Source organism: Strix uralensis, chromosome 4 (genome assembly GCF_047716275.1).
Source record: "Strix uralensis isolate ZFMK-TIS-50842 chromosome 4, bStrUra1, whole genome shotgun sequence".
Taxonomy (NCBI): domain Eukaryota; kingdom Metazoa; phylum Chordata; class Aves; order Strigiformes; family Strigidae; genus Strix; species Strix uralensis.
The window spans coordinates 121,784,809-121,812,019 of NC_133975.1; the positions used below are offsets into that span (position 1 = coordinate 121,784,809).

Sequence of the window (27,211 nt, forward strand, 5' to 3'; positions counted from 1 at the left end):
CTCATAAATACTGCTTCAGGGCTGATCCTTTATTCCTTGTGAGGAAAAACAAAATACAACTTTTGTCTGCTTTTAAAACTGTGTTTTATACTACATGCAAGGGTCTTCCCAACCATGCATTCAGGGGTGTCATGCCTAAGCACCAGGACCATCTGAATCAATTTGAAGGCATTTCAAGGGGAGCAGGAAGGGGCTGTGGGGAGGGGTGCTCAGCCCCTGGAGACGCTCTTGTCCCCCCAGGAGAGGAGAGGGACTGGGCACCTTTCTGACAGTGGGTAGCAGCCCAGGGCTGCATCCCAAAACATGCAATCCTGTTGCCTGTGTGAGGACACAAGTGACCACCAGCATAAAACACCACTGAGCATCTGTGACTGCCGTCAGGGGAAGAGGCTGGATGCTCTAGGGGTGCCTGCTGGGGCCAGACTGATGATTCTCCACTGGGGCTGGAGCCTGGTTTTATCCAAAATTCAGGTTATTACCAGGAAGTGAGGCACATGAACCAAGGTAGAGCCCTGTGCTGCTGCAGGGACCCTTCCCCTCTGACATACTCAGAAACCAGCCCCCCGTGCTGGGGGTGCTGCCCCACAGCAGCAAGCGGCAGGTCCGGTGGAGCTGGACCTTCTCCCTCCCCTGCTGAGGTTGTCCTCATCACCTTGTTCCAGCTCGGCAGTGACACAGGCTGTTGCCTGCAATTCGAGGCTGGCAGCTCCCCCCATGCTAAGCTGCAAGGTCTCCATCCTGCTGACATGTCTCTTTGCAAACCACAGGGTTCATTACAAATAAAAACCACCAAAAAAAAGCCCCAAAAAAGGCCAAACCACCAAGTAACAGAAAACACATAGCTTATGGCTCTGGGTTGGTCAGTCCCTTGCTTGCTGGCTGTGAGGTTAGCTCAGCCTTTTGCCTAGATGAGCCCTCAGCCTTGCTTCACTTCATAGCATCCCACAGAATGAGTAAGTCAAAGCAAGCACTTCTCTGAGTGAACTGGTGGGCAGTTTAGCTATTGCACAAGGATAGCTGATGCTCAGATGCAAGGTGAGATAGGCAGCCACTGCTGCATTAGTGTGCTTCTCACACATTCCTGCAGAGAGCTGGCTGGTGTAACCCCTACTGCCGCTCCTCCAAGACACTATCAACCTGACTCCTCCATGTTAAATGCAATCAGGAAGGGCTTTGCAGTAAGAAATGGTCTCTGTGGTCACCAGTGGTCAGGGATGCTGGCCAGGACACAGCCCTTTGGGACATCACTGCGGTGGGGAGGTGCACCCTTCCCCAGCACTTACCTCCTGCTGTTGAGATGGGGCTTCACAAGAGTTTGGTGGAGGGGAACGATGGACCTTCTGGGATGCTGTGAGTGCCAGCACAGGCTGGGGACCAGCCTCTGGGGAGCCACGGGCAGAATGGGGACATGCTCAGAGCACCCTGGGGGGACACTGAGGCTGAGTGCCGGGGTCAGCTGGGTACCCTGCAGCACCTGCAAGCACATCCATGCATGCCTGGCCTTGTATTCCCTCCGCTGCTCTCCTCCAGCCTCCAGGAAAGCTCTAAGAAATCCTCAGGCCTCTCCCAAGGCTTTCAGCAGTGGGGAAATAGCTGAGTTGTTGATTCCTTATGGCTCTTCCCATCCTCTAGGTAAGTGCAAGGTTTGGGGACCCAGCAGCCACCCCTCTGTGAGAGCAGAGAGCACCCCGTGCCACCCACCAGACAGAGGAGAGGAAGCGGTGCTGGCAGCGGCATGTCCCCTTGGCTTGGCAGAGGGGCAGGGGGGGGACATCCCAAAGGCAGCTCTGGGGGAAAGAGCATCCTCAAGATGCTCAGCAATGTTTTACCTTAAAACAATGGCTTATTAAAAAAAAAAAGCCAGCCATCACTCTCCCATGGCAAGGACCTGACACTCTGCGGTCATGAGCATTCCCATCCATTCCAATCCTCTTCTCATGCACTTTCCCATGCGTATCTCTGGAGCTGTCTCTCCCCAGACAAGTCCCAACTTGGAGGCTGTTACAGCAGCAATCCTATACGACGGTATCCCCATGCCCTTTGCTGAAGACAGGCCACTCATGGAGCAGCGTGGTCCCTTGGCTCTCCTGGTGTCCAGCCCCACTGGAGACCTCTCTTTTCATGCCCATCTGGATGTGTTCAGTCACTCAGTCCCGAGGTGTCCTTCTGGATCGGCACCGCCAGTGCAGGACGGCTCTGCCAGCTTCCCAGTAATCACAGGTGTGCTCTGCCCAGCAGCCCAGGAACGTCATCAGCCCGAGTGGTGATTAGTGATGATTCAGGTGATTTCACCACAGCCATGAAGGAAGACCAGCCAGTTTCTGTGGGCCAATGCAGCCTGGCCCATGCTTACGGAAACACCAGTTTTCCTGCCCGAGATGACTTCACCACCCAGTGCCCTAAAACCATCTTGTTTGCCTCTCGCTGCTGTGATCACCTCCAGCTTTGTCCTGGGCCAGTGAAGCCGGAGAAATCCCCTCTGCGCTGAAGCCGGTGCTCAACCTCCACCAGCTCCTGTGGGGAAGGCTGGTGCCGGCAATGAACCTGCCATCGGTTTTCCCTCCAGTTTCATCATGCTTTGAGCACACAGCAGCATTTGAACTGCAAACAGCCCCTATTTACATCCCAACAAATCTGTTCTCAGTGTATGTGCTAACCACTCTGCCGGACCAGTCTGAAGAACATGGGGTTTCAGTTGAGTTGATTCATTTATTTTCCAATCTCACTCGTTCCCAAGTAATCCAGGAAAGCTTTGCCGTGCTCGAGTACTACCATCAAACACCACCACAATAAGTCACTGCAAAAATACAAACTCCTCAGCACAGGTTATTCTCGGTTTTACTCTCAGGTCATCAATAAAGGATGTAGAAAGAGCCATCGGACTGCAGCCGTTGGCCAAACCTCACACCCACCTACACTAAAGACAGTGAGAAGCCGAGATCTTTACAAAGATCTGGGGTTTGCATGTGTATCTGTCAAATTAATCTTCAGTTCTGGTTTTATTCTGAAATTGCATCATAGAAAGCTCGGGGTTGCCCGTTCTATATTTTTAGCCGAAGCTTTTGACATTCAATAAAAACCTTAATGTTCACTTTTTTTCTGAGTGTTACCCTTTCTATCCATTTTCCCAGGTGTTAAGTATGAGCCATTCTGCCCTTTGAAAGTTTATATTCATACAAATACATACACATGTATATATTAAAATATACATATATATATATGGTTTCTCATAGTCTTACTCACTGGCTGGAGGAGGAAAACAAAAATCTTTGGTAGGTTTGAATGCATCTGTTTATTTTTACCCTGTCTGGTAATGCAGATTTTCTCCGTTAATTGTCGATCCCAGTCTGAGCCCACGCTGCCAATTTAATTACTAGACCCACACTGTGGGTGTAGTAGATACAGCTTCTCCTCTGATGCGCTCGACCTGGCTCTATGCAGCATTTGAATTTAAAAAAAAGGGTCTTTCAAAAAGCATGGGAAGCCCAATATCTCCACGTCCAAACACCTCTGCAGCCCGAGGGCAGCCCTTGCCTTTGGGTGTGCTTGTGTGGCGGCCAGCGGCTCGCAGCCGGGGAGGCAGAGGTGCTGTGGGGCCAGGAATCCGGGGCGAGCAGCTGGGCCTCGAAATGGAGCTGAGTGGGAGCTTGTGCAATTCCTCTATAAGAAAATAAACCCCAACATGTCAAAGACAGGGGAAGAGGGTCAAGCGATGCAAGAGACCTGGTTCAGATTAGCTGCTCAACATCTTAGGCTGTGGGGTGTCCTCCTCCATTGCTGGGCTTGGCTCCCTCTTCAGTGGGGACAAATAAACCCCATGAAGCCCCACAATGGTGGTGAAGTGCCCTGTCCCACTGGTGGAGGGCTGGAGCAGATGGTGACTTGGGCTATTTCCAGCTTTGTAACTATGATTTTTTTTAGGAGAGGTGGGAAGGCAGACTAGCCAGAGGAACGCAGAGCAGCCAAAGGAGCCTGCTGGCCTGCTGCTTCCCCAGGGAAAAAAGAAAAGCAAACAGGAGATGAAAAGGCTGTGATGCCGTCTCCATTCCCAGAAGAGTGCCCTGCCCACCACGCTACCACATTTTCTCTGTGTGGGTGGGTGGGTGGAGCAAAAAAGAAAAAAAGAAAGAAAAAAAAAAAAATCACTCAAACTCTTCTGCTCAAGCTATTCCGTGTTGCGTAAAAATATGGTAACACTCATCTGAGGACAGGCTGGAGCCTAAACCGCCTCCCTCCCAGATGGGTGCTGGAGACATTAGGCAATAGCACCTTCCTTTTTCTTCCCGGCCCTGCAATGGATTAATTATGCTGGGCAAAATGGAAAGCCGGAGGAAAGCATTGCATTGGCCTCGGCTGGGGCTGGGGCCAAGCTGAGCCGAGCCGAACTGAGCTGAGTGAGGATCACCCTGCGGAGGGCAGGACTCGAGCAGCAGCCTCCTGTGCCCGGGGCAGGGCTCTGGCCATGTGTCCAGCAGATAAAACCACTTTTCTCCATACTTTGTTTTTGTGAGAGAGGAGTCTCCTCGAGCAGGAGCCTCCCTGGAACACCTGGACCTCCTCATGAGGCAGCTGTCCTGTCCCCTCGCTTGGCTGGGGGCACAAGGGGGTGTGCGGGGAGCTTGAGCACTTCACTCAGGCCTGGGAGCTTCCCACGGCATGGCAGAGTGCCCAGGGTCGATGCTGTAATGCTGAGCTTACCACCATCCCCCGTGTGGCTTAGTCCACAAGCGGGTGAAAGAACATGAATAATTTTCCAGTAGATAGCACGAAAGTGGAATAAGGAGCATTTATGGGCAGTCTACTGCCAGTAAGTGTAATGTGAGAGGTAAATGGTTTCACAAGCAGCTTGATTTCTTGAATAAGGACCCTGGGGTCCCATCAGGGAACGTGCTGCCTGTGCCACGTGCGCCAAGAGGGAAGGGGACTGAGCGGCTGGCTGCTGCCGGCACAGGCATTGCCCTGCACGGGCATTGCACACAGCCAGGGCTGGGCAGCTGCTCCCCCTGAAAGCAGAAACTTTCAGAAGGCGGCGGCAATGACAAAAAGAAATCCCCCTTGCAAACGTTATAACAACAGCGCGTGTTTCCAGCGGCAAGCCAGCAGCCGAGGGACAGCGTGCCAGCCTGCGGGAGCAGGGCGCGCGAAGGCAGCGGAAGAGGTCGCCGCCGCAAGGCTGGCTGACGGCCGGCAGAGCTCAGCTCGCCCTGGCAGCAGGATGGCAGCCACCGTCGCTGCCCTCGAATCTGCGTGAGAAAAGTTCAGCTGAAACTTCAGGGGAAAGCGCAGAGATGCAACACACCTGCACGGCCCGAAGGGGCCCTCTCTTTCCCCAGCCCGCACCCACACACCGTCAGCACTTCTCCAGCCAACGGAGGAGCCTGTGCACCGCTCCAGGCCTGGCGAGGAATGACGGCATCACCGCTGGGTGTGATGCCCAGCATGAGCTCACCCATCCAGAGGGCTCTGCCGGCCACGCCAGCTCCCGCATCCTTCCCAAAAGCTACACACAAGCGAGGCTAATTGCAGTTCCCCCATCTAAAGCACATCAGCGACAGATGACCTCCCTCTCTTCCCCTCCCTTTAAGGCCGAGGCACCCCAGACCCCCACAGCTCGCCACTGCCCAGCAGTTTCAGGTGCCCGAGGCACAAGCGAGCGGCCGCTCCGTATGACCCTCTTCATAGGGCTGCGGTATCTGAGCAGCCCACGGTGGGCACTCAGTGCGCCACGGCGAGTAATGCTGAGAATCAAACCAAAGCTTTTAAGGTGAGGGGGTCGGAGGTTTAATCTCTCTCTTGATCACAGGTTTTTAGCAAGTCCCAGCTGGGGTAGGTCACTGTGTCCAGCCTTTTGCCATGACATGTTCGTTCTCTGGAATATTTTCAACTGCTTTGTACAAGCTTAAACAAAAGCATGGTTGGGTTATTCCTCGTGGCAGCAACAGGAGGGAACACAGCAAAGGTGGTGGGTGGGAAAGAAAACCAATTAAAAAGAAATATTTTCTACTTGGATGCAAGCATTAGAGACTAGCTTGCTGCTTTGACTGTAATCTTTTAGCCAGCTACAGGTCCTGTCTCAGACAGTGGGTTCCCAGGGGCTAGAACAAGACAGAGATGTAGCAGCTCTGATGGGCTAGGGACATAGGAGAAACAAGATGCATAGGGAGAGAGATGTTTTTATTAGTCCAGCTGATATAGCTAGAAAAAAATAGACAAGTTTTCAGGCACCTCCTTCCATTAGATAATTGCTGTGAGCACAGTAACAACACCGTATTGAGGAGAGGCACCACTAAATGAGCACTCTGATTACAAGATGCAGCACCAGCTATTTGCCAAGCATCTATGAACAGCGAAGGACAGCAAGGGGCACCTAAAGAATATACAGACCCAACCGGTTGTCTCTTGCACCATTTTCCCTTCCCTGCTCTCACAAGCCTTGTACAGAAAAAGCCCTGTGCTGATTAACTCAAATACAGGAACATCACCCAGCACAGAACAAAACTCTTACATGTGATCTCTTCTCCCCCACTCAGTTAAATTTGAATTACATAGAAATTAAAAAAACCAAAACTCATCTGAGATGTTCACTCAGCCTTTCCCTCACCAAAATTTAATTAGCTCACCTCAGCTGGAGTCATCACTTCAGCTAAGTGACAGCCTGCAATCACAGCCTTAGAAATATCACAGCCTCTACAAAAGAAAGCTTCAGTTATCTGCACAAACCTATATAAAGCTGCCCGCTGTGAAGCTACGTATCAACCTTTCATCACGCTTCTACAAAAGCCAGGTTTTAGCAGTGGGTAGAGCTGTTGAGCAGGTACTATCTGCTTCCCAGGTTGCACAAGCTGCAAAAGCTGTTGTTAGTTAGGCTCCAATGCTCCTAGTGATCAATGCTTCTGGAGAATGTTGCTCTTGCAGGTTAACATGATGCTTCCACACACCAAGCACACATGTACACCAACTACAGCCATTCTGGAGAACAGACCTACTTGATACAACACTGTAAGCTCACACCCAGAGAAGCTTGCAAGTTAGACCATTTGGAAAAACACTCCCAACTATTTAGCATGTTTTAATTTACTATACTGCTTGTTTTTAGGTTCATGGAACAACTGGTGCATGAGCAAACAACAGTCAGCTGAAGAAAGTTACAGTTATCTCATGTTTTCTCAGAACTGGCAGCTTATAGCCCCCATCTCTTCCCTGACTGAGCTGGAATCACTTAGAGAGAAGCATGGGTTTAATCTGTTTCACATCACACCTTACCCCAAAAGAGTGATTCGGTGTTTATACCAACTCTCTGCACATCTCTAGATTAAAGATGTGATCTCCCCACAAACTAGCTTAGTGTGGGTATTATTATGGGCTGAAGTCTGAGCTCAGAGCATTGCCCTGCAGCCCCAGGAGGACCTGTCTGAGAACAGTGGCCCTTTGTACCCAGATCTGTCTCCCCTCCCTTGCAGGAGTCAGCCTGGCTTGCTGCAGTCAGGATAATGACAGTTTACAGTTGCCATGAGCAGATACACAAGTCAAAGCCTTGGAGGTAGGGCATGTTTGCAGTGACTCATGTTTAACACTAGTTCTCAAGTTTACAGCAACTACAATCAAGTTAAATGTTCACTTCTGACACTGCTTTAACCACACTTCGACTCAAGTAGACTGCAGACAGGAAGATGTGCTAGCAACAAAACCACCCCAACTAAGAAAACCAAGTCGCTTAAATCTCAAAGACATACAGTTAAACACATCTAAGACATCTCGGGCAAAACCAACAGTTTATTTTGTTTTCAGCAACATCTCAACCATCAAAAAAATAAACTCTAACACAGATGGATGGAAGACTTCTCTACAGTGTAACTAAGTGGGCTCTGACCCCAGGGGTTTGAACTGGAGTAACATTTTATTATTCATCCAATAAGTTAGGAAGCACAAGAATAAAGCGCTTTATTTCTGAGCTGGTATGAGGGCATCGATGGACTGGCCTTTTTCAAGGCATTTTTCCATTTCAATGAGCAGCTTCACACCATCCACCACCATCTGCACCAGCTCCACCTCAGAGAAGCCAAGACGATCGGCATTGGAGACATCGAACACTCCTCCGACAGCAGCTGTGTCCACACCACCTGCAGCAAGAGATGGAGTTAGTACACTGACCACTGCTAGAGCCAGCGAGTCTACCCCTCTTCCCTCAATAGCTTCAGGTGGGAACGCGGCAACACCATTCTCTACAAGCTGCCACTGGTGCCTCCTCCTACACGCAGGGAGATAAAACTGCACGTGACTGCCAACACGAGCCACAGAGCATGCCGTTAGACCAGCTTTTTATTCTTTTAATCCACGAGCTATCTAGCCCGTGGTCAGGAGTACCCACTGTAGCTATTTCTTAGCCAGAGGTTAAATCAGGATTCCCATCCCTGCTTACAACAGGAACAGCTGCCACCAGGCCCGCTTTATCTGGTGCTCAGGATCCCACAGAGGGACACACCTACATAGCTACATACAGTAAGGTATAAGCAGAGCACTGGCATCCCTGACTCCAAAACACAACAATTTTAAGACCTGGTTCTCTCCACGTGCTTTACAAAGGTACATTTGGGATGGTCTGACAGGCCCTGCCACTGTGAACCAAGACATGACTCTGTCTGTAGGCAGGCTTTTGCTGATGTCTCAGGGCAGCCTGACTAGGGTATCACTGTATCACTTCTCACCTGTGCCTCGTTTCTGCAGCCGAAGCCTCTTGAGGACTTCTCCGAACTTCTCGTGTTTCCCAAGGTTCGGTAGCTTGATGTGCACACCAGCACGGAGCCCTGTTCCAAGGTTGGATGGGCAGGTCAGGATGTAGCCCAAGTGTGGATTCCACATGAACTCGTAGTTTTTGGACTTGAAGAGAGTTTCTATCTATAAATAGAGAGAATGGATGTTTAGAGATTGTTCTCTGCCTGAAGGATGTAGGTCACCCATTAGTGCTCCTTTACTGCTTCAGTTACATAGCAACAGCCACAACAGTTTGAACAGCTATTTAAGTCAGTCACATAAGCCCCCTCCATCTGGAAAAAAACGGCCACCAACAAGGGGCTTTTAAGGCCTTAATCTTGCTCCTAGCAGTGAGGCTAAATTTAAGCTACACTACATAATCTGAAGTCACTATCTGTTGGGAAGCTTGATTTAGTAACATGTCAAGCTGGCACGCCTGTTAGGATTAGGGAAGGGGCTGGTAAGGCTCAAATTCGTATCAAGACTAGGAGCTAAGAAAAGCATTCAGCCTAGAAACTTCAGCCCAGCTTTGTCTGTCCACATTCAAGCAATTTCTCCTGCCACACAAGGTCTCTCAAAGCTTGATTTATAGAACCACATAGAAATCCTTTCAGTACAGTTTAGACACTCGGATAAGGGTGCCACATCAGAGGACATATGCTAGATCTCATAGCCACAATGCCTTGCCAACACAGGTGTTTCAGAGCCCTCACAGCTCTGGACCTCGTCAGGGTGTTCCCAGAGACCCAAGCCATGAAACACCAGTACGCAGGACTCAGGAGGTGGCCTGAAGAGTTTGCATTCTCAGCTCTAACCAGAGAAACATGTACCATTTGAATCTACAGCTCAGACAATATTGATTTACCTGTGTTAGCCCAGTACAGAAGCGGGTAAATACTTCCTTCATGTTGCCACCTTTCTGCATGGAAATAACTCTAAGGTGATCCTCCTCATTGATCCAAACAAGGAAGGTCTTGTTATCATTGTGCCTAGGAGACAAGGCAAACAACTTGTTGTCTGTCCCACCTGACATTCTCAAGTTAATTGTAATAGCACCAAATTACTCATCATTCTAGCTTTTATTTCGAGAGGCTCGCTTAGTTGCTTCTTCAAAGAAATTAATCTCACTTCTTTTGTCCATGCAGGACCTAACAGAGTTAAGCTAGTAGTTTTTACCCTGCTCTTTTCAAGACGTAGTTTGAATCAGCCTATACCTAAACAAGTCAGAATGAGTAATAACATGACATTAACCAGTCTTGCAGCATCAAACCTTAAAATCCAGTCATCCCCCTAGCTCACTTGTGGTCTGAGTTTACAGATTTAAGAGATTTCATCTGTTCAGCTGATTTGCAGAAGGGTGATCAGTATAGACTTGAGGCAGCCCTGTACAGTGATGTTCATGATGACACCACGTTGACAATGTATAAGAAAGCTGTTTATCATAATTTTGTCAGATTTTGTTAAACTGCATTTTGTACCTTATCAGAGAAGTTGAGTTTTCACTATTAAATTTTAGATCGGGGCTCTTCAGAGATGCTATAAAAACCTCTGAACACCAACGGGCCCCTCCTGTCCTAGCTTGCAGCTGGCAGCAAGTACTATCGTCAATATTTATCATGCTGATAATTTCTCAGCTTGATTAGGATCAAAAATTAACTAGTACCTGAGGAAAGTTATTTATGCAGACAACACTGAGACTTTACACTTCAAGCCTGCAGATTAGTCATGCTCAGATGACAGCGCTATCTAGTGCTGGCAATCTGCAGGTAGATGATGCAATCTTAAAGGTGACCTACAGAAACAAAGCATGCTTCCTCTGGGTTGTACTGAAGCGGCTACAGTAATAAGACTGGAGTATTCCAGTTGATAAAAACCTAGCCCTTGGCTTGCAAGGGAGCAAGTTAATTATGCTGCAGAAGCTCCTGAGATGCAGAGTTTTACGTAGGTGACCTACATCTAACAAGCAGAATCCTTCCATTCCACACCACCGCATCAGTCAACTCATGTCACCAAGTCTCTGGGGGCAGGGGGGGAAATCTTATCACTAGGACAGGTAAAGCCATCCTAGCCCAGCAGCAGTGGGTTTCTGCAAGCAGAAGTGAGGAGACTACAAGGGAGCAGCTGTGAATCCAGTATCAAGTCTGAGCTAAGCCAACGCTATGGTTTGTTACCACAAGTTACGCTAAGCTCCTGGGACACGAGCTGAATGTAGTGGCACGCTACTTTCGTAAGCTGCTTCACTAACCTGTGCTGGATGGGTAGGCTCTGGTTACAGGCTAGCCAAGCTGGCTTGTTCCTACCAGCCCAATGCAGTGCATAGTAACACTTGTCCAAATTCTGCTGGTTTAGATGCAGCTTCCCCAGTGGATAACACAAAAGTTTCTCATTAGATTCCGCAATACAAGTTCAGAAGCTGCCATTTTGCCCAACAGTACAAGCCACAACCAAAACCGCAAGGTTTTTCTGCAGACACTGTGTACGACTCCTCCCTTCCAGGCATACTCACCAGATACCCCTGGCATCAGGCCAGTCTCGTGCCATCCCAGATGCCAACAGAAGAGGAGAAACTGGCTTGTCAAACAAGAAGTGATCATCAATCAGCTGCTGCTGCTCTGCATCAGTCATGTTCCTCAGAGCATAGTACTTCCCCTTGAGATCACCTTTCAGACTACCCAGAGCTGAAAGACAGAGTCACTTTTAGGATGGGACCAAAGATGTTAGACATTCCCAGCACTTGAGAGACCACACACAAAGTATGGCAATGTCTGATCTGCTGGGTTTGGTTCCTCCCTTGCTTTCATCTGCAATGGCAATGCCTTTGTGGCATCACAGAACTTAAGGCAGTATCAGATGATTTGTCTGCACCTTCCAGGCTTATACAAGTAGCCTTTGTTCCCTTGCATGCAGTATAGATTCATTACTGCTGCTTAACTGTAGAGGTAGAGTGCCTTCTTCCAAGGAGAATCAAGGTCATGTGTATAACAAACAGTATTATTCTAGTCAAGGACTGTCACCCTGCCCTTGACAGGTTTTGGAACAACTGAACTCTCAGTCTCCAGAACTGCACCTTGAGTGTATCATTTCCTCTCAGTGGAGTTGAGAGGCAACACAAAAAACCTGCAGCTGAGTAGTTCACTGAAAACTAGGGCTTACTCTAGTCAACTGCACATGTGGAGCAAGACTAACCTCTAAGCAAGCTGAACATTAATGAAAGTCAATTAAAAGCAGCCACAAAAGACTGCAACCATGACTCAAGCCCTGAAGTTGCTAAATACCTGTTACATTTCAGGTTTGAGCCATGATGAACCAACCTCTTTCCCCACGCACATAGAAAGAAGCTTTCAAGATCAGCAAAGGTCAACTTAAAGCAGTCCAACTTCCCTCTGACATGTGCTCTTGCTCTCAGCTACAAACTGCAATGCTGAGGCAGCTGTAATGTAATGAGACATTTTCAGGGAAGGTTCATGTTCAGATTAAGTCTTGAGGGAGGCGGCTTTTGCCAACTGCCTCCATTTTCAGCCTGCAAAGAACACCTCTTGTGCAAAGGACATCAGTAGCTTTCCCGATGTACCCAGTTCTCACTTTACCTTCAACAGAGAGCTTTTCAATAGCCCGCCTCTCTCCTCGACTACAGTGCGGGGGAAGACAGAATCCACGGATGCTTCTACCAGTTCTGACACGGGAACTTAGCACATAATTGGGATCCAGGTCATCACCTCCCTACAAGGTTAGGACACCAGTGAGTACAACTCTGTTGCCAAGATACCCTCAATACAGGTAGCTCCCATGCATTTAAGTGTGCACCTTGTACCTGAGATATTGAACACTTGGCCTGTAAACCAGTGTCTTACTTCAGGACTATTTTCTTCAGCATTACCTCAAGTATCTGTGTAACACAACCCTAGTTTTGAGGCTAAGGCTACAGCTACTAAGTAGTGCTAGAAGACAGGAATACCACCAGACCATCAGTTTTACGTCCATTTCACACTACAGTCTGGGCTTGTTACCCCTTCAGAACTGCAATCTAGAGGTATAAACACTAGGCAAACCCTTGTTGTTTACGTAGGTATTTACTCTTGCAAATGAGAAATATTCACTGCAGTCATCCAAAGTCTCTTATTTTCAAGATGACCTATAGCTAGCCAATCAACATGGCATTAGGAATTCCTAGAGTCTACAGTAACATTTGAAATCCATAAAATGGGCAGAAATCCTTACTCCTAGCTGTAACAATGTCTATTCTATAGTATGAGACCAGGTGATATTTATGATCTGAGATCAGGTAAAGAAGTGTTACGTTTTAAGACAGTCCTTGACTCCTAGGACACTGTTGTTTAGCTTGACTACTGCAGCCCACAGAACTACATCTGGAATGTGTTTGGCACAACCTGTGCTGCAGCAGCACATGAAGCAAGCTCCTGCTGCATGCCAGCTGCCTGGTTCTACTGAGCTGCGGACATGCTACAGCAGCAAGCTCTTAAGTCTGATTGCACTGGACACCCAGCCTGTGGGTCTGTCTGGGTGAAAGTGAGGGAAGGGAGCTTGAGCAATCAGTTTAGGCAGCTGGCAACAACTTTACCCAGTCCTCAGACCAGTAGGCATCAGTAATTGATCAAAAGTTTATACCTGCAGGTTATCAGCATTCAGGTCGGTCTTGTGCTCATCAGTTGGTTTGTAGCCACCATGCCTGTCTTCAATAACTGGATCAAAGAGTTCCTTAAACACATCATAGGATTCCTCATCACCAGCTACGCATCCTACTGTCATTATGAAGGGATGGCCTGGAGTGGTAATAAAGTCAGAAGAGCTAAGTTTGGGTGATGTTTGGCTGTACTCCAGCGCAGCACTAACCAGGCAAGTTCTTTAGTGGTAGGTCTAGTCACTTAGAAATGCATTCTTACATAAAAACATTTGGAGAGACCCTACATTTTACGCTTCATCCAGTTAGCAAAATGCAGTGCTATGGAAACCCGTAGCTGTTGCCATTAAACCATGCTCATTTGTCAAGCTTGGTTTAGGACAAATTTGCACAGCACATCCAATTTCACTAGCTAATTTAGACTACCAGATAGAACTTTTGTCTAAACAATCATGCTTTGCTGGAAGCAAGCATGCTTCCCTTTTTGTTCCTTCTGCTACAGGCAGAGCTGCATTTCTGTAGTCTGCTCATAAATATCACCTCCACAAGATTAGTTTTAAGTCACCATATTCAAAAAGCACCAGTTACTTCAGCTGGTTCACACAGAATATTCTCAACGCATTTTACCAGGATTATCAACCCCAGTCTGAATGACATCATCCAGGGTGAAGCCACTGGGCGTGACTCTCTCTCTCAGTTTCTTGTATAAATCCAGGGTTAGAACTTTGGCCATGTGGTTGTTGTGGGTGCTCAGGTCCGGATACTCCTCATCAGGAGGCAGTCTCTGATTATTTAGTTGGGCCATTTTGATATTGCTAGAGTAAAAATAAATACTGTAATGTTAACATGTAAACACGTCTGCTCCCCCTTTTTTCATAGAAGTGCTAGAGAACATCACATAACCAGTTTGGAATAGGAATAGACCAGAACAGCCAGGTTAGCCGACATTTTTTTCCCCCCCCCGGTTGTGTTATAATTAGAATGCATTTTGGTTCTTTGGGTGGTTTCTTTCTTTTTTTCCAGATTGAGAGTATTTAGCAGAGCAGTTACATAATTGAAGTGTCTGGGAATTGATATGTCAGATCACAGCAAGGAATACGGCTTGACAGAACAAGGCCTCTTAACACAGCCATGTGTTTAGAGCCGCCTCTCAATGCTTTACGAGACTTGCTTCTCAGCAGCTCAAGAGCTTTGGGTGCCATTGTCAAGAAGCACTTCCAGTAAGGAGGGAGAACAGATCGTTATGCAGATCTAACGGTCCCCAGCCGTTACCTGGGTTGTCAACCCCAGTCTGGATGACATCATCCAGCGTAAATCCACTGGGAGTCTGCTTATCCCTCAACTTCTTGTACAGGTCCAGGGTCAGCACCTTGGCCATGTGATTGTTGTGAACGCTCAGGTCAGGGAACTCGTCACCATCAGAGTACTTCATCTTCAGGAGGTTGTGGCTGTTTGAGAAGGGCATGTCTGACCCTACCGCAGTCACTAGGGGAGAAAGAGGGGAAGCCTATCACTGGGGGCTCGGCAGGCCTCCAAACCACCCGGGGGAGAGCCAGGCACCCAAGCAAGGTCACCTTGGCTGTTGTTCAACCCGTGTCTTTTACACCTTTGCTGCTACACCACCTTCCACAAGAGCCAGGAAGAAAGAAAGAAAAAAGTTCTTCACCTCCACCAACCTTGCCCCGTCCTTAAACATCCCTGTTGCAAGGGCAGGGGCTCTCCCCGCTCCGCCAGGGCTCCGCCCGGGTGCAGGGATGCGCCCAAGGTCGCACGGAGCGGCCGTGGCAGCGCTGGACCCGCCGGCGGCTCTGGGGCGGGGGGAGCGTCCGGGCCGCCGCGGGGCTGGGAGGGGGGGGGGGGGGCTCGTCCCCGCCGGGATCCCGGGCGGGGCGGCAGGTGAGCGGGGCGGCACCGCGATGCCCTCAGCCTGCGGTCGCGCCTTCTCCCGCCGCTGCTGGGCAGGGGTGGAGGGGGGGGGCACCCGCCGCGCCCCGGCCCACGGAGCGACAGCGCCCGGCGCCCTCCGCGCCCGCGGAGCCCCGGCTGCTCCCCGACTTGGGAGCGGAGGAGTGGGAAGCATCCAACAAGCCATTATACAACAGACGGCTCCCTCGGGGGACCTGGCTGGGGCGAGCATATGTAACTACCCTGCTAAATACCGGGTTAATCTGGTTTTAGAGCGGGGCCCGCTCCAGCTGGGGACAAGCCCAGTAAGCACCTGCGCCGCGTCCCCCGCCCCGGCTGCACGCCGGGCGCCCCTGCCCCGCGCTGCCCCCCCCCGCCGCACCCCCAGCCCCGCTCCCCCTCCTCAGCCGGACCGGCTCCACCCCACACAGGCGGAGGTGGAGGAAAAAGAAAACAAAAAAAAAATTAAGAAAGATCTTATTTTAAAGCTGCAGGACGGCTCGGCTGCCCCGGGACTTACCGAGGGCTCCGCAGCCAAAGCAAGGACCTCCGCGCCCGCTCCGCTCCCCTCTGCTGCCCTAGCCGGAGTGGAGCCCCGGTGCCGCCGCCGCGCCTCTTTTATATAGAGTGTGACCCGCCGCCCCATTGGCCGCTATTTATAGCCCATTCATTCCATTGGGCCAGGCGCGAGAGGGCGGGGCGAGCGCCCCGCCGCTGGCCGGGCGCGCGCTTACCGCCATTTTGGTTGGCGGGGCGGGGGGCGGGGGGCGCGGGGCCGGTGGGACGCAGCCGGGGCGGCTCCCGCAGCGGAGGGGGAATGGCGGCCGCGGTGACTTCACCGAGCACGTGTATGCGCGCGGAGGCGCATCCCCGCGTCCCATTGGCCAGGGGCTGCCCACAGGGGGCGGGGCCGTGGCGCACCGCAGGTGGGCACGCGGCCGGTCGCCGGTCAGGCTTCGCGCCTCGGTTGGGGATTTAACGGGTGTAGAAACCCAACACCCTAAAAATAAGGGTTTGTAGTGTCAGGACCACGTGCCCCGAGTTGCGTGAGCGATCAGCTGCCCCCGCGGGGGCCTGGCCACAGCTCTGGCGCTCAGCCCCCAGCACCCCAGCCCAGAGGCCTCCCTCTGCGGGGGAAGGAGCTGCCGCTCGCCCCGCGCCTCGCCTCCAGCACCTGCGAAGCCGTGGGCTCATTTTACAGTTTAATTTGAAAGGAAGCAGGGTGGTTGTATAAAGCACAGCGAGTCTCCTGCTCTTGTCGTGTGCCAAAAAAACCCCAACTGTCTTAAGGTTTATTGGAGAGTGGCTGATTTCCCACTGAAGACTGAAGCGGGAAGGCTGAGATTTGACCCATCTAAAACTCACCGAAAATTCATGAAAATAGTGACTTCCACTGGTCTCTTCGCAGGCATGAGCAGGGTTTGTCCCAAAGGTAAGGTGCAGCTGAGAATCCCATTGTTTGCAGAATTAAACATATCAATAACATGAATGACTGCCTTGATCTGACCTTCACCTTTACATAACAGTTTCTTCCTCTTTCTCTGACGCGTGTGTCTCACAAGAGAACCCGTGTTTATTCTCCTGTCCCGAGAGTGCACTTACCCATGTGAACACGGATCTGAGTTGCGGAGTTCCTTTCTTTGATGCGAGTTGTCAGTGTCAGCAGACATCAGCAGAAACTCTTTCCCCACGACAATTCTTTCAGCACCACAACCAGTACCCTCACCCCAACCACAAGAAGCATATGCACTTTACAGAACCGCTTAGGATTTAAAAAAAATAATATACATATAGAGGAAATCATTACAAAATAAGAAAAATAGACTGCTTCAAATAAAAATGTGTTGTGTTTGGCTGCCATCCAGATTTCCCAGCTATTCCAGGTCCGATAGACCGAGATGCTGAGTATACAGATCTCCAGCAGAAGCCAAGGGCTCAGCATCTGTGCTAGTCTGGTCTCCTACCTCCCGGATCAAAGAACAAATCCTCTCTCTAGGTCTCCTCTGCCTTTTTAACCTCCCAAAATCTTCCCCTATGTTTTACTAGTTTCACACAACGCTCATGCCTCAGAATTGTGTAAATTGCAAATAATGCCATCGCCAACCAAGCGTTAGATGAATGTAAGTGTAAAATCATACCCGGAGTCCTCAAAATAAATGCAATGTTGCTGGATGACTTCAGTTGCAAACACAGTTCTGATTGTGGATTTTTTTAATGTAAAACACTTGGTGGGTGTTGTTTTTTTTTTAATTTAGAACAATAGAAATAAAACTAAGGCCATTTTCTTACATTACACCGTATTTTGGTGGTGTTTTTCTTCACAAAAAAAAGCCTATCAGGGTTAGGTACTGAAGGTTCCTTTTGTCTTATTCCATAATCTATTGCTACACAAACAGAGAAGCAATCAACTGTTCTGTACTATAATTGTTCTGCAGATTCGTGGAGTTGAGGTCACCTCAAGAACCAAAATCCAAGGATCCATTTCTATTCATTGGACATGCCCTTTCCTTTCCAGTCTTGCAGAACAGGGAATACCAGTCATTATTATAAGCTGGTAGTAGTCTCAATGTGCTGTTCATTATAGCACTTCCGACACAAACACACACCTCTTCCTCACTTTTGACTGAAAAGAGGACGTGGAAAGAGAGTCACAGGTGCAAAACCACCAAAATATATCCAATTTATGTGTTTAATAAACAGTGCACCCTCTACCCCCTTTTCCTCACCACTATTTGACAAATTTCTAGCATGCAGTAAGTCAGAAGTGGCTATTACCTCACTGGGTTTTATTCAGAAAGCATTTTAAGATTTGCTGAAAGCTGTGTGTAAATTGGATCCTACCTTTGTTACAGCACCCCATACCAGCTTCCCTAGTGACTTAATTATAGATGCTGGGCCATATGTCAACAGACTCTGATCAACCATTTTATCTAGCTCATCTGCTGAGAGAATACTTTCTTTGGATAAGCCTGTATGGCCTGTTAGACTGTGAGAAAGACACCAGTACTTACCTTCTGTGCTGGGATGATCTCTCAGTGCACACTGACTTACACAGTACATTGCTGTTCTGCAGCTCAGGATGGAAAGGTGGGGTGATTACTCCAGAGATCTCTGCACTGAGCTTTAACAATGAAGAATCAAGGGAAGTTAATCATGGGCCATGCAGCTAACTTCCTAAGAGGCTTAATTATAAACGTTGTGCAGTGTACAACTGCAAGAAGAGATGGGTGTTAGCTAGCGAATGTGTCTTCTGAAATTACTCGTGTGAACGTAAGATGAACCTGAAGAACTGAAGGATAAACATCTTCTGGAAAATCTAGAATATTCCAAATTAGGAAAGAGCAAGAGAATGTGGTTTGCTACAAACAACTGAATTGTTTCCAATTCTTAATTGACAACTGAACAGCACTTGAAAATTAAACATAACACTCATTATCAGTAGATTAAAGAAATTGGTTATAGATGCATCTGCTTTCTCAAATGAAACTTCTCTTTCCATTTATCACTTAAAATATATTTGCCTAGTTATTATCCTTGGTGTATTTTTTCACGCTGCTCAGGCAGTCTGTTGAAAATTACTGATTGTTTCCAGTGAGCTGAGTGCCTGTGGAAACTAGATGTTGCTGAGTGTCTTGATCTGGCATACAGTGAGGCCCACAGCGATCTGAACAGCAGTTCATCATGGGAAAGAAAGGGCATAAGAACATAAACAATGACAAATATGACCAATGACACTAAAATTGACAGAAAAAACCCCAGGGTAGTTGCAAATATAAAGGCACAGTAGAGCCATGATTGCCAGTCAGAAAAACAGCTGAGTAGGAGTTCGCAGTTTAAGAAACCTCTGAAACTGCATACATTATGTTTAGATTAGATGGAGGAGAGTTTCATAACTAAATAACAAAGACTACTGCAATTATGATATGGGCAGGTCAACAGCACAACAAAAAATATGTTCTCACTGAAGGTAATGGGCAAAATTTCCCTTATACTTGATGGAATCACATTCATTAAAAAAAATCACAAATTGTCATCTGAACAGCTCTCCGTTAATGTGTTCTTGAATGTGGAAGGATGACTTTTTCTCCACTACCATGCATTAGAGGTTACTGGTGAAGACAGCACCATACAGGGCGTTATCTGATTTAGCTGGGAACGTTACCTGCACGTCCAGTGTGATTCACATGTTCTCTGCTATGCCCATACCCCTCCCATGCCAGGTGGCCTGGGCTTGTTGCAAGCAGAAGATGAGGCGATACTCTCCTCCTTTGCTCCTCCTTGCCTCCTGACTACATCCCCCATACCACTGGGGCACGCAGGGCTCTCCACATCACTTCAATCCTAAACACGAGACAGAAGTAGGAGTTAGTACTGTGCTATTTGGGGTTTAGATAGTGATTCTGCTGCTTGCTTCTGAGCCCACATTGTGGTTTCTCCTACAGCCTTACGAAACCCGTGTGAAGAGCTTGGTTGGCCTTGAGCTGCCTTTCCCCCGAGCTGGCAGCCCCGGGGGAGGGCTGGCAGAGCTTTCTGGAAGCCACCTGCCTGGGGAACTGGAGGTGAGGCCCGGGTCCACCAACGGCAAAGGCAGAACCATTCCCTGGGGAAGGGGCTTCCCCCCTGCTGGCGGCAGCCCTCAAGGCTCCCCAAACACACACCTGATGGGTGACAAACATGAGTTCCCACTGGGTTCACTGGTGACCCTCATGGCCCTTCACAGCAACGTGCCGCCCGTTGGGTCCCCTCAACTTTCACCAAGAGGCGCAGTGAATGGCTGCTGCCCCTTAGCGCCCTCACGGCCCCACAGCCGGCTGGGACCGCCACCCCTCCAACCAACCCCGGCCGGCTCGGCGAGGGGTGCCCGGAGGGCAGCTGAGGGCGGTCGGTGACCGTCCCCCCTCCTCAGGGACCCCGCAAGGAGCGCTGAGGGGACGGGCCGCTCGATCGGGCTGCGGGCAGTGGGGGCCGAGGGGCCGGGCGGCGGCAGTCGGGGCTGACGGCGCCGGGCACCGGCACCGGCGAGTCCCCGCTCCAGGCAGGGCTGACGAGGGCGGAGGCGGCGGGGAGGCGGGAGCGTCAGCAGCCTGCGACCGGGGTGGAAGGAGGCGCTGGGCGGGCACCGCGTGTAAGGAGAGCCGGGCCGGGCCTGCTGGCGGGGCTCAGCCCCGGAAGGTAACGGCTGTGGGGACGGGGAGAGCTGGTAACTGCTGGGGGGCGCGAGGCCCTGCGGAGCGGCGCGGGACCTAGGGCGAGGGTGCTCCCGCTCCCTGCGGAGCCGCCGCCCGGGCCCGTCACGGGTTAATGCCGCTCTCTTGCAGGCTAATCCCTCCTCTGACCCCGCTCTCTCCCCTTCCCAGCTTGGGCTGTGCTTTTAACCCCTCCTCAGCAAATACTGAATTAAATCAGTCAAACCTGCACGCGGCTCCGGAGCAGCCATTACGTTACGGGGTCCGCTGCCACGGGCTCGTGCGCTCCCGGGGGGCGGGAACGGCGTTACTGGCCTGAGGGCAGGGGGACCGGGCTGTCGCTGAGGGGCCCTCGGGGAGGGCGGGGGCCCCGCCGGCTGACGGGTGGCCAGGTAGCGGATTCACCAGCTTCCACGTTACCGGGGGCCTGCGCTGCCCAGGAGGCGAGAGGGTTATGCCTGCCTCCTCCTCCTCCTCCTCCTCGTCGGGAGGTTCCCCCTCTGCAGTGCCAAGCAGCAAGGCTTCTCCGAGGGGGAAGAGGCAGCCTGCCAGGTCTGTGGTGGAGCTGGTCAGGAGAGGGAGAGGTGTATCTGGGTTTTGGTTGAAGGGAACACAGAATCATTTTAGTGGTTTAATTTGTGAGGCTGTGAGGGGTCGCTTGGGTCATGGAGTTTAGGTCGCTGCAGTCATGGGAAATACAGAGTTGAGGCAAGCCCGTAGAAACGCCCTAATCCCTTGCCACAAGCCACTGCCTCATCTTCCATTCCACTCCCACTCCACAGCACAGTGTGGCAAAAGTAATAATGTACCAAAGCATCTGTATGCTACCCAGAGAGCAAAGGAGACAGAGGTGACAACAGTCCACGAGGCCCTGCCTTGGTGGGGAATGGAAAATGACTGAAAATGAATGAAAATGAGCGCTTGTAGATCACTGTGCTCCTTGCCATAAGGGGAGACAAAGAAACTACCAAAACTCCTCACAGACCCCAAATTCACCCCAAGTGTGTGAATATAATGTGCCAGGTGAGATCTGAGCCCGAGAGATCTGTCACTTGGGATGTCAGCATACACTGTTGTGACAATTAGTTGTGGTAAGTGTAGCAGCTCGAAGGCAAAGAAACTGGAACTCAGTTTGTGTAATCAAAGGGAGAATAATTCTCCCTGTGTCCCCGCAGACATGCTGCAGAAATGTTGCTTTTGCACATGGGTGTAACTACAGTCTAAATACTGTGAAAGAAATGGATTACAGTCGAGCTTCTTTCAAATGGTACTGTTCTAAGAGCCGAAAACTACCTTGCATTAATAGCATCTAGAATGAGAACTACAAGTGTCATGAAGGACTAAGACATGAATATAATCAGAAAGTGCAAGATATAAAATGGGGTTAAACTTTTGTACTATTGCACAAAGTCCAGTCTGTATACATTTCTGAATTCATGGGATGCCCTTCTTACTATTTCACCATATGTTCAGAGAGGCCTATTCTGCTTTGGCATCTGAATACCTTATGCAATAAGCATGTCATAAGCTTTGGAAGTTTTAGCCACAAGCACACCTGTTTATCAGTCTCAATGACTGCAGTGGAAGAATTATAAATCTAGCTGCTTAACAGCAAATTGAACTACAATGAGTTTTGGACAACAAAAACAGACTAGAATTTGAGAACTTAAAGTTTTTCATGAAAACGATGAAGTAGGACCAAGCTATTACAGAAGCACTGGAATAAAATCATAATTTTGAAACTATTAAGTAGCACTGCTTTTAGTTATCTCGTGGAAGAAATACCAGAAATCTGACTTTCAAAGCCTTCTGTCATAGGTTTAATTGCTAACTTTTGGATCACCATTAAACAATTCCTTCCATGAACTGATCAACCTGCATCTTAGGTCGTTAGCTGCCTTATCTGAAAGGCAAAGCTAGGTTTCATTGTAAGCTGCCTTATAATTTCTAGATTGTCTTCTCAAAGACAACAAAATTTAATTGTAATTCTCTAAACAGCTCTGAGATCATGGGGCTAAAGTGATAAAACTGCTTGCATTAGCTTGCAAATGGTTGTTTACATTTAGTTGCAGCACAGGTCACTTCCCAGACAATTACTCTGCACCTCCAATGGCAAATTAAAGGCCGCAGTATTGTTTTTTCCTTGTAGCTAGTCAAATTCATGAGTAAATTAATGCAGATACTACCTTTATCCTACCTCTAAACCTTCATTTGGAAAACTTTCATGTAAACTTTTGTTTGTGGCCTATTCTAATAACTAGGGATTGATATCCAGGCAAGTATGTTGTAAATCACCAAGGAATAACCCAGCAGATGGAAATAAAAGTTACTGCTTAACAACATACTCTGAGAGCTTGTGAACTGGAATAGAACAGAGTACTGAAATTGATACTAACATGCAAGTTTCTCAGTAGTATTGTGGAGCAGGCTGAGTAAATTATAATGTATTTGCTAAATTTTCTTTAAAATGCACCATAAAATGGGAAAAACACTGGTTACATTCAAATCTGTGGGATCTTTCCATTGATTTTAATTGGATCAAGAGTGCAGCGTGGGGGAGGCCCCTGAACTTCATGGAGTTCTCTTGCTAACATCTTATTTGCACAGTGTGGTTTTGTTCTGTGTTGGGGAAAATAAAATTACTTGGGTTTATGTCTGTAGTTTCAGCTCCATTGTGATCCTGCAAAACTCTCTTGACATGCTTATTCTTTTCTAGGTGACAACCATCAGCCAACCACAAGACTGTCACAATGAGTTTTGTTGAATATGGAGATACAATAAAGGATGGGGACACAGCTATTGTGTTCTTGGGGCATGAATCCATGTTTCCTGTGAAAGTCCAGCATGGCACCGTAACTCAGACTAAGTACGGGGTCATCAGGCATTCCACAGACCTCATAGGCAAGAAGTATGGCTCCAAAGTGACCTGCAGTAAAGGAGGATGGGTGTTTATTCTTCATCCAACTCCAGAACTGTGGACCATGAATCTTCCGCACAGAACGCAGATTCTGTATTCCACTGACATCTCTATAATCACCATGATGTTAGAACTGAAGCCAGGCTCCATAGTATGCGAATCAGGTAATAATTAATACACTGAAATCCTTTATTAAGAACTAACACCAACACTTCCATGAAAAAACAGGCTTATCTTTACATTTTGCAAAAAGCCTTTTTTTTCCATTGTGATATAATTTTCCCAACCTACACATTGAGTAATTCTATTTCATATGCACGTGTTACCAGCTGCTGTTTCTTCAGCAAGTGATGTTACCTTAGTATGCTGGGCTCATGTATGGGTATACCTTTGAGTATGTGTTTGATTAATTCATCTTCTTAGAGTAAACATAAACATTTTTCTTTGCCTTTTCTAAAACTGTTGTTAAGTACTTCAAAAATATTTTTAAATGCGTGATTTGAATCAAAATTCAGGCTTTGAATTTGCAGTTTCAGAAAACATAGTTGAGATAACCCAGTGAAAGAGACCCTGATGATAGGGTGTTGGACTAATAAGGGAAATAAATTGGCATATTTATATAATGTGATACCATGTAAGTACATATATTTCATCTTTCTCTTCTCAAAGTGTGATCCACTTGTACCACTGCAACTGCATGCAAAGTCACTGTAGCTGTATAATACAATGGATGATGTGTTCATCACAGGGCTGTATTTTGTTTCTAAACTTGGTTTAATTTATTACAGCTTCCATGATTTTGTTTAATTTGCAAATAAGGAGTGAAATTTTCTGTTAATAGATATTTTCCTGGTTAAATACAGTTAATGCTTTCATGGCTTTATTACTGCAGGCAGTATGAGGCTTGCTTGATTTGAGTGCATCTCTGCAGTATGGAAAATGTGAACTGAGGTAGTTTGTCCTTGTTTTTTCTGGCTGTTTCCTTTCAGTGTTTTTATGAAGCAGTTTCATGCATTTCTCTCTCAAGCATAGATATGGCAAAGGATCAGGATGATGGGATTGTGCTGCACTGCGTTTTCTTGGATTTAGCATTTCCTGTTCCCACCCAAGCATAATTTTGGCCAGCTTTTCAGGCATAATGACCACTTTACAACACAACTGAAATACCACTTATCTCTGCATCCAGTTGCACCCATTAAGAAACAGGTGGTATATGGAGCTGGTTGCTGTATAGCAGCCCTTGAAATAGGCAAAGCCATATGCAGAAACCTCTGGTACTGTTAAAATGGTTGGGTCCTATGAGTTTACAGTTTGGTTTGTAGGACGATTGGGCATTTTTAGGGTTGTCATGGGAAGTAGTAGTATTGTTCATTGGGCAGCTCTTCACCTCTTCCCCGCCTTGCTTTGTTTAGACAGGATGGGAAAAATAAACACAACCAATTATTCAGGGAGGGGGAGATTGGAATTGCTCCATGTCTTGCCTCACTTGGAACAGGCAAATGTTGAAGTACAGAGCTGCACATAAAACGCTTTCAGTAACGTCAAAGGTACCTAGAGAGGGGGAAAATGTTTAAAAGCTCATTTATCTAAACAGCTAAGAAATAGAAACACTTGATGAGGTAACCTACCCAGATTCCCCAAAATTTTGAGTCAAAAGTCATAACCACAAACAATCCTTTTGCTAATGGGAAAATGTGCCCAGGTTTATTTAAATGCCTATGCTGTCAAAGTATTATAACTTCAGCTTTCCAGGAAAAGTGAACAGTTTTGCTGCTATAGTTTTGCTTGTACAGCTTGAAAGATTCACTGTTCATGAAGAAAGAAGGAAAGAGTATTGCCTCAAATTCATCTGGTTAACCTTGAAGCAAGAGATCTTAACTGCAAATTTGCTTGCAACTGGCCAGAAGTGGTGATGTGAATTAAAAAGCCTCCAGTGTGATGATGTAACCTACTTTGGTGCCATCCTAAATGAGACAGTATTCAGTGATCCGAAATCATTAGTTCTAGATTAACCTTGTGTGGCCTAGACAGAATCAGCCCAATGGCAATTAATAGAAACAAGACAGGAAATCTGGTCTAGTAATGATATTTGAGTCTGCTTCTTGCTGGTGCTTGGTTTAAGTGTATTTGAGCATTAATTATCATGGAGGTCTGTCTTTTTTATTATTTAAAATTGAACTGATATATATAGTTGCTTATGGACTAGCAAAGCAGGTATTGTAAACGAGCCAGGCTCTTTTCCACTTGTCTTACTAATGAGACCATGAAAGAGTGCCCTGCATTTACCCAGTGGAAGCAAGCAGAATTGTGGATTAGTCTCCACAACTCTATGAAGAAAGAATCAATAAAGTAAGATGAAATACCCTCTGTGTCATGTTGTAATGCTGTGAATATGAGCGTAAATGACCTTTTGTGTGGGATTAGAAAAATTCAGTAGAATAACCAGAAGGCTTAATTTTGTATCACTTGAATTATGCAGTTTAAATTGATTAGTCGTGATTTTTCATAAATGATATAAACATATTAATACAGTTTTTGCCATTTTTAATCATCTCTAATAAATACATAAAGAGCAAGCTTGTCAGCAGTGCATGCATAATTAAAATAATCCAACCATACTCTATTGAGGCTATGAGGGAACTCGGCATCTGCCTGATGTTTCATGATGGAGGTGTAGGAATATAATCCTTTTCCTGTCTTCTGCTCATTTCTAATTTATAAAAGTATGTTGAGGTTTAAAAACTGTTAGTACCGTTGCTAGAGCTAAGATCCCTTGAAGTTGTTGGTCCCTGATCTGAGGAATTCCCCACTCCAATCCAGTCTTTAACAGCCCGATCTTTCCAGAATTAAAGGGTACTTAAAAAAACTGCTAAAGTACCTGCTGTTGGTGGGCTGGTAGTGTGCAAGGTTTAGTTCTTGTCAGGTAACTCTGAATCTTTTTTTTTTTTACGTCACCACACTCTCCAAAACTGATCTTGATGTCATCTTCCCAGGCAAGGCTTTTTTCAGTACAGTGATTACAGCTGCCTGTAGTATAACAACTCCATTTGACAACAGATTTTGAGGTTTTTGCATTTATTTTTACACCACATTAGAACCAATATGAAACCTTTCAGATACTTTTTCAAAACAAAAGTGTATGGAATTTTTTTTTTTTATTTCCCCACATATTGAGGCTTTTTTGCTGTCCTCTCTTCAGGGTGAGACCTGAACAAGCGTCTGTCCTAACCCTCTAAATTACTCAGGGAATGCAGTACAGCACTGTGAAACCTCATTTAATCTGATAAATCTCAGAAATATTTTGGCTTTGATTGGTGCATTGTATTTAGACAAAATGTAATTTAGTCAAAAGTATTCTAACCACCATCCTGGTGATCCTTCAGCATTCAACAAAATCAGACTCACATGAGCAAAAATGTTAATTGGATTTTTCGTTTCCCTTCAGCTAAATCCCAAATTAAAAATTGCTAAACCATGTTCATTGCCAACAACAATGGGTTTCTGAGCCCACAGACAGGATTTCTGAAGACTGAGAACAGTATTCTGGGTTCTCATGGTTCCTCTGTGGAGGAGTAATGAGAGCTGCTGGTCAACCTTACATTAGAGCTTCTCAAAAACAATTATGAAATTTTCAAACTCACAGCCTGGGTATAGATTTTGTTAAGAGTACACTCATAAAAAATTAATGAGGACTTAATGATTAATGGATACTCAATAAATGATTAATAGTTTATTGTGGAGTCCCAGCAAGTCACCTGTATGCTTATGACTGTTATGAAGTGTTTATAGACTTTTTGACAAATACTGCTCCTG

At 47.5% G+C, this 27,211-nt stretch overlaps 2 protein-coding genes across 8 annotated transcripts in view; one reads left to right on the forward strand and one right to left on the reverse strand.

Annotated features, from left to right (window-relative positions):
- Positions 1 to 7,755: 7,755 nt before the first annotated feature.
- On the reverse strand, positions 7,756 to 15,970 carry CKB (creatine kinase B). 3 transcript variants are annotated; one of them, XM_074868889.1, is made up of 8 exons: positions 15,816 to 15,970; positions 14,663 to 14,875; positions 13,378 to 13,532; positions 12,339 to 12,471; positions 11,258 to 11,429; positions 9,617 to 9,740; positions 8,706 to 8,895; positions 7,756 to 8,120 (listed from the first exon to the last, which is right to left on the reverse strand). In XM_074868889.1, exons 2-8 carry the CDS (start codon positions 14,853 to 14,855, stop codon positions 7,942 to 7,944), a joined length of 1,146 nt encoding a protein of 381 aa, XP_074724990.1. In that variant the 5' UTR covers positions 14,856 to 14,875; positions 15,816 to 15,970; the 3' UTR covers positions 7,756 to 7,941. The 3 variants fall into 3 exon arrangements, with proteins under 3 accessions (XP_074724990.1, XP_074724991.1, XP_074724993.1); XM_074868890.1 differs by lacking the exon at positions 14,663 to 14,875 and adding an exon at positions 14,018 to 14,205 and having other exon boundaries at positions 15,816 to 15,962; XM_074868892.1 differs by lacking the exon at positions 15,816 to 15,970 and adding an exon at positions 14,018 to 14,205 and having other exon boundaries at positions 14,663 to 14,679.
- A 4,428-nt stretch (positions 15,971 to 20,398) lies between these two features.
- The window catches only part of TRMT61A (tRNA methyltransferase 61A), a 35,691-nt gene continuing 28,878 nt past the window's right edge, over positions 20,399 to 27,211 (forward strand). For all 5 annotated transcript variants that reach the window (XR_012628977.1, XR_012628979.1, XR_012628978.1 and 2 more), the window contains exons 1-2: positions 20,399 to 20,467; positions 23,198 to 23,562. Coding sequence is in view for 2 of the 5 variants with exons in the window: in XM_074868894.1 (XP_074724995.1) it covers positions 23,232 to 23,562 (331 nt within the window). In the remaining 3 variants the exon portion in view is untranslated. The remainder of the gene's footprint in view (positions 20,468 to 23,197; positions 23,563 to 27,211) is intronic.

Excerpts from the sequence above, each read along its gene's own strand:
- CKB (XM_074868889.1), bottom strand. The coding sequence starts at position 14,855 with ATGCCCTTCTCAAACAGCCACAACCTCCTGAAGATGAAGTACTCTGAT. Across the intron at positions 11,430-12,338 it reads TGAAAAGCTCTCTGTTGAAG|CTCTGGGTAGTCTGAAAGGT; the intron begins GTAAAGTGAGAA and ends TCTGTCTTTCAG. Across the intron at positions 8,121-8,705 it reads GCTGCAGAAACGAGGCACAG|GTGGTGTGGACACAGCTGCT; the intron begins GTGAGAAGTGAT and ends CTCTTGCTGCAG.